Here is a 6,696-nt window from a genome sequence, read left to right as displayed (position 1 = left end):
ACTCTCGTAAGCGGACCTGACCTCCCATGAGCAGCCATCTATATATCCAAAAAAAAAAACAAATTGCAATAAATGATTATACTGTTGGAACCTCTCCCATAAAAGCACCTCTCAGGGGCGGCTGCAACCACTTTTTGGAGAATTAGTTATTTGCACGTGGTAATATATCCTTCAAAACTTTTAAGGGTCAGGGCAGCTCTACTCGGAAAAAAAAAAATGTACTTCGATTACTGCTAGCCTGCGTAAGAGACGACTAAAAGGGTAAGGGGACTGGGGCGAAGGAAACCAGAGAGGGAAATTCAGGACGATTCTTCATAAGCGCCAAGGTCGCTTAAGGGAGGTTCGAGTTAAGTGTAATATAGATGACAGCCAAGCTCCGGCTTTTCTAACAGGAGTGCCACATAAACACTCTTCTCTAGACGGTCATCGACCTGTTTACGTGAGTGGAGAATTTTCGTTGTTTTTCGGCTTTGACCGTCAGCCGAGGTGTCGGCTTGAGCAACCGGCCATCTCGGCGGGTGGGCAAGCCTGCCTTCCGAATACCGCTAAACGGCGACGCTATAGTTTTGCAAACCTAGGAACTAATCTGGCTTTGCTTCAATTTAGCTTCTAGCGCTTCTGTCGTTAAAGTACTGTACAGTTTTGCAAACTAATCAGTAAAAGGCTTAGACATTTACACACACTAGCCGTATTTTCTAGTCATTACGTTCCATTTAATTTATTGAGAACTGGGCAGTTGCTGATTGATAGCATCTCTGTTGATGTAAAGGTTTGAATATCTTTGTTCTTTGATGATCTGTGTAAAAAAGAATACAAACTTTGACGTTAGCATAAAATATCATAGGGGAAGTGCAAGTGAGTAGGAACATGTAAAATGGGTGAGGCCGGGGGAAAGCGGGGGGGGGGGGGGGGGGGGACTGTAAGATGTTCTACGGCTAGTAGAGTACGACTTGACAACGTTTTCTAATATAACCAAATCTGCTTTCGCTCTTGGCCTACTGGCTACTGATTAATAACATAGGGCTCTTACGAAGTTGCAAATAACGAGCGGTGTAGCTGAAGTGTAGAATCGGCCACAAAATTAGCTTTGACACTTTTCACTTAAAACAATTTCTAAGCTTTTAAAGGGAGAAGAAAGCTTTCCACCCCCAACTCCTCCAGGTAACATCATGTCGATGTTAAAGCTACCTGAAGGAAACAACAAAGTCAAAACCCTAACTTTGAATGTAGGGAAGCGGTGTTGAATGTTTTGTTCTCCGAACACTATTTGAGGACAGGTCTCAGCAATTTTTTCGCCGATTGAAGGTCAGGAATACCTTTAGTCATAAATAGTATTGACAAAATAAATAGCAATTAAGTAACTCATACTAAGCAATTCATACTGTGTCGTTATTGCATGTCAATGTCAAGTAATGCGTAATCCTTTCTTCATTTTACCTCTTTTTCGACGCTAAACGCAGCATTTCTGTTCTTCTTATAGATCACCAATATCAGTAACACCATCACAAACAATAAAATTCCTGTTGCAGCAACTAAGATCCACAGGAGAAGAAAATGATCGTCGCTTGTTGAAGCTGAAGTATCATCTATAAATAGCAATCTCGAGATAAACATTTCAACGAGAAGTGAACATGTGGTTGTTGATATCCATACAATATTTATCTCTTACTTTCTTTACCGGGCTATAGTACTAGTTGTAAATGCTCAGTCTTTTCCTGATCGGTGGAATTGATTGCTTGTTTGTGTTCATGTTTAATATTAGCAGTACGTCCAGTTTTCGTTAGAGCATGGAGTCAACCTATTCGTGCAACCTATATAAAGGCCAAAACGAGGAGGCTTCCTCTGAACGGGGAACCTTTTTTAGGCTTCAGGTATATGAGAGGTTAGGAATTTCAGTTAGGCTGAAGTATATGAAAGGGTAGGGAAATTTGCTAAATCGGTCTGTATTTTATGGCTGTGAAAACGTCAGGAAAACGTTCAGCGGGTTTTGTCGGACGTGTTCATATATATAAGACAATGCTTTTACAGAAATCGAAACGGATGTAAAGTTCTTAAACATGTATGTGAAAGGGGTACCATTTTTGGAATGCAGAAAAGGGGTACCTTTTCTGTCAAAAATGGTATATATAAAAGTAAGGGGTTGGACCTCGGGGATTGATGACCCCCTGACCCCGGGGCACATCACCAAGCATTCCGATCCTCTAACAGATTTACGTCTGTAATTTTGTAAGCTTAAATAGATGTACTTTATTTCAGGATAGCGTAGATCCAGATTAGAATGGCCAAATAATGCGGCGGATTAAGCTCCATCAGGAACCTGATCAATAGGCACATGGCTGTTAGTCTCTAGTTTTAGAAACGATTAAACATAACAGACTTTAGCTAACTTGGTGCCTAGCATATCTTTGATCAGTTGTCATGGATTTCACTAGTTAAACTATAAAACAGTAGGGAAATCTGTCATTTGGGTCAGATGAATGTTATGGCTTACGAAAAGTTGAGAAAATGAGGTATTTTTGTGATTGATTCCTTTTTTAAGAGACAGTGCATTTACAGCAGTTAAAAGGGATGCAACGTTCTTAATAGGAAGAAAGCTCATTTTTTTATAACCTTTGCTTGGTTCGGACCGATACGGCACAGACAACATGAATTTTTTTGTGCGCTGCTAAAATCTTCTTTGTCAAGGATTAAATTGAGAGCTCGAGAAGACCACCTTATATACGAGGAACAAGAGTGGTCCAAGTTTTGATCATTGCAGCACGCAAGATAATACAGGGAGAGGTTCAGAGTTGACGCCGAGAACGGCGACCCTTTAGACGCGGTCAGTGAGATGGTCTTCGAACCAAGACAATTTTCTAGCGTAGCATTTATATTCAACGAACACTCTGTTTCTCGAACCATTCCCATGTGTCCGGTTGCGCTGTTTCCCATTGTAATCCATTGTAAGTCCACTCTTTCATTTACAGCAATTAAATTAAATTCTTAATCTGTTTGTTACCGTGAAAGGTTTGAACCCAGGAGTCATTTCATAAGTAGGTTGGGTATGATCGTCCGGCTGAACGGCTGAGACGAAAGCAGTCGGTTTATTATCAAAACTGTGTTCAATATAACAGACTTTAAAGCCTCTTGAAAGCTTGGAACATATTTTATTTTGTTACCTTTTAGGGTTGATAGAGATTTTGTAGTGGGTTTCTCTGCGAAAGTCAACGCTGCTTCGCTGGAATAAGTTCTTCCCATTGCATTTGTTGCCACACACATATACTTAGGATCGTCTTCCTTTATAGTACGTAAAACAAGGATGAGAGTAGAAACATTTCCATTGCTAGTCACGGAGTCGTTGACGACTGTCGAGTTGTTTCTTAACCAGATTATAACTGGAGGCGGAAAGCCTTCTGCAGCACATTTTAGGGCTACAACTGCAGTCCCAGATTGTAACTTCACAGTATTGTCTTGAGGATGCATTGTGAAGAAGGGCTTCCACAATACTAAAGCATAAAGCAAGCGAACGAATTTTATATTAATGATATAAAATCTAACCATGTAGTAATGCAATGGCAAACAATAAACACTTAATGACTGGTCCCGAGAGGAAACAGCTAATTTTGGTTCCGAGAATCTCAATATTTCACGAGGGGAGGCCGAGGGAAACATTGAGAACTTTTTTGATTTATTATATAGCTGGAAATTTTGAAGCAGAAAATTCATTTAACTTCGTTGTAACCGCGGTTGTCGGTCAACATTCCGTATTACCCTCTGACGTCATAGATTTTTTGCGATGTTGCCCGCTCGGAGATTTTGGCGGGAAACAGTTTTATTGTTGGATGTCATGTTGTGACCCCGAAGTAAATAATGAAAGAGCGCTGTTGGGAAGAAATTTCCAGCTATATAATATCCAGTACTTGTTAGTTTTATGGAGGGCCCCTACGTTATCTTTCCTCTGAAGCACTGGACATATCCGTGATACAAAAATGATAATATTTACCTGTGAGAGTTGCAGTCGATGACCTTTTCCAACCTGCAAAATTGATCGCCTCACACCAGTAATCCCCTTTGTCTTCTCTTTTGATCGACTCATAACGTAATAGGGAATGACCCTTGACAGTACTAATTGGAGAATGCAGAAGGGGACTTCCATTCTTAAACCAAGTGATGGTTGGCAGCGGAATTCCGGATGCTTGGCAAGTCAGGTTGAATTTGCTTGTAGAGGGAACAGTAACTTGTCGAGGCAGATCGAGGGAAAAAGTTGGTGATACTGGGTCTGAATCATAGAGGAAATTTTGATAGTTTAGATTATCGTAGTTTACAAAAAGTTTTGCCAATTACTAGCCCGGTTTACCCTTTTATTTTGTTTTTGTTTTCTGCGGCTAAAGCAATTAACTTCGTACTAGCTTATTTTGCTAAAAATAATTGCGGAAAAGTATCCCAGAGAGGAAAATGGATAACAAGCAAGCGTAATTGCGGGATCATGAATGGTAAGGCTTAGCATAGATTCACCATACTTTGTTTGTACAGTCCATAATATTACTAGTGCATGAACAACAAAAGCAAATCCACTTTTTTGAAAACTAAAGCGTGGACGTTCTTAATTTTATATTAGCGAGCCCGGCTATATAACCTGTAACCGGTATCAGTCATATATAGTTACTAAGAACTTCAATTGCTACCAGCCCTAAGGCGTTCAAATTGTTGAATGATTGCACCCTTTTTTACGTCATGGTTTACTTAGGAGCTAGCCTTTTTTTGTGTCTCTTTTTTCTTCCCATTTTACTAATTGAGGAAACAGTAATGTCATACTCTTAACCAAGTTAATAGCGAAGGAAGGATAGGCTGTCAGGACTTCAATTACTTCCAGCCCTTTCAAACTGAATAAATGCAACTGGTATTACGTCCTAGTTTTCTTTGGAGCTAGTCAAAATCAAGTCTCTTCTTTCTTCTCGTTTGCCCAGAAAAAGCCCTTCGAAAGAGGAATTAATAATAATTACAATAATAGAGATGATGACGATGATAACAATCATCATGAAAACAAGGTGCTTAAAAACGCATTTTATAACGCATGTCCCAATTAAGTTAGGACATTTTCAGAATTATGAACGAACAGATTAAAATGAAGCTGCTAAATACCTTTGAAATCTAGCTGAATAGACCCAAATGTGCAGGTCCAGGAGTTTCTAGCCCAGCAGGTGTATTCGCCAGAATCGCTTTTTGATGCATTGCGGATGACATAGGAGCAAACTTTTCTTTCTTCTCTATCGCTGGGGTGACCGCCGCATTGATTCTTTTTTGTGCCATTCAAATAGAATTCGACCGAATACGGCAGGGAGTAATCTAGATGTCCGAGATATTGCCTTGCACGCTCGGCGGTGCAAACTATTGTTATGTTGTAGCCCACTGGCACCCCGTACTCATCCGGGAATTCAAGGATGTTGATAGTCAGAAAAGGAGCTAGAGGAGCTGAAAAAGTTATCAAGAGAGCAAGCATCATAATTCAGGTTACTTAGAAGAAACAAAAGAGAAAAGTCGATTTGGTTCCATTTACCGGCATGGAATTAACAGCGATGTTAAAGGTGAAGACGGAAAAAGTAACTACTTCCCTTCATCAAGAAGTTAACTAATCGTTCTCGTGTTCAATATAAATTATGTAAAAAAGTGTAGCTCAACTGCCTATAAACAGAGCAGGAATAGAACAATACAACTCGACAAAGGCGGCTGCTATTTGATTGGAGGAATATCGTCTGCTAGACCATTCAAAATTAAATCCTCTGAATTTCTCGAGGAAAAGGCTCCTTCCTAATTCTGCAATCCAGCAACGCTCCATAAGAACATATACGAAATTATTTGGTAGCTTGCATCTTTATATGCCCCGCGCATTATTAATGGTGATATTTAATAATGACAATGAATGAATTGCAGTGAATTGAAAATATTGTTTCCTTTGAAGGCATAATCCTCGTCCTTAGTAATTAGCTTTAGAAGGTCGATTTTCACTAGCGTCGGAGTTTACGTTTCTTTTTTTTTTTCTTCCGACTGAGAGCTTGGATCTGACTAGAGTTATAAACTAAATACAGTTAGACCTCTTTTGACTGACATAAATACGCCATCTGAAATCAAGTCGTACTACAGTCAAGCCACGACTTTTGTAAACGGTCCTAATAAAAGGATAACAGTAGAAAAATAACTGCTCTTTGTACTCTTCGATTTAACAGGTTCACGTTTACCAATGTCACACTCTAAACGAACGTCTTCACTCTTTTTGTTCATGAGCTCTTTGGAACAATATATTTACTGTATCTCTATTAGGGTGTAAAATCTTTTTTAAGTGGTCGAGTTGCCGGTTTCTATATAGCATACCTTCACCCACTTGAGAGCACGCATCGCTGAGGTAGAAATACGCTAGGCAAATGAAGATGAATAACTGCATATTAACACAGCGTGTTCCCTTACTAGTTTGACCTGAAAACATCTAGGAAGACAACAAATTAAGGATTAAGTAATAACAATAATGAAAGCATCTTTATTTAACCGATTTTATAACCAACCGTTTAATCATTCAACAAGTAATCCCCAAGCTGATTCTGATAGCTGAGAGTCATGAATTACACCGGTTCTAATATTTAAACTTCACGATCAAGCCCTGTACGCAATTCTGGTTGCACAATGTATGATCAGAGTGTAAATGGCTTTAAAGGCATGCACTTC

At 39.5% G+C, this 6,696-nt stretch overlaps 1 protein-coding gene across 1 annotated transcript in view; it reads right to left on the bottom strand.

Moving 5' to 3' along the window:
• LOC140941958 (protein amalgam-like) overlaps nucleotides 1-6,258 on the bottom strand; it is a 6,394-nt gene extending 136 nt beyond the window's left edge. Inside the window, exons 1-6 of the mRNA XM_073390956.1 lie at nucleotides 6,216-6,258; nucleotides 5,122-5,451; nucleotides 3,983-4,258; nucleotides 3,159-3,485; nucleotides 1,438-1,586; nucleotides 1-796 (exon numbers count right to left, since the gene is read on the bottom strand). The exon at nucleotides 1-796 is cut by the window's left edge and continues 136 nt beyond it. Coding sequence (XP_073247057.1) covers nucleotides 719-796; nucleotides 1,438-1,586; nucleotides 3,159-3,485; nucleotides 3,983-4,258; nucleotides 5,122-5,451; nucleotides 6,216-6,258 — 1,203 coding nt within the window. The 3' untranslated portion in view covers nucleotides 1-718. The remainder of the gene's footprint in view (nucleotides 797-1,437; nucleotides 1,587-3,158; nucleotides 3,486-3,982; nucleotides 4,259-5,121; nucleotides 5,452-6,215) is intronic.
• Nucleotides 6,259-6,696: the final 438 nt, after the last annotated feature.

The sequence above is a fragment of the Porites lutea genome, chromosome 6 (assembly GCF_958299795.1).
Source record: "Porites lutea chromosome 6, jaPorLute2.1, whole genome shotgun sequence".
NCBI lineage: Eukaryota > Metazoa > Cnidaria > Anthozoa > Scleractinia > Poritidae > Porites > Porites lutea.
The sequence above is the reverse complement of the archived record's forward strand: the minus strand, read 5'-3'. Positions and strand labels throughout refer to the sequence as shown.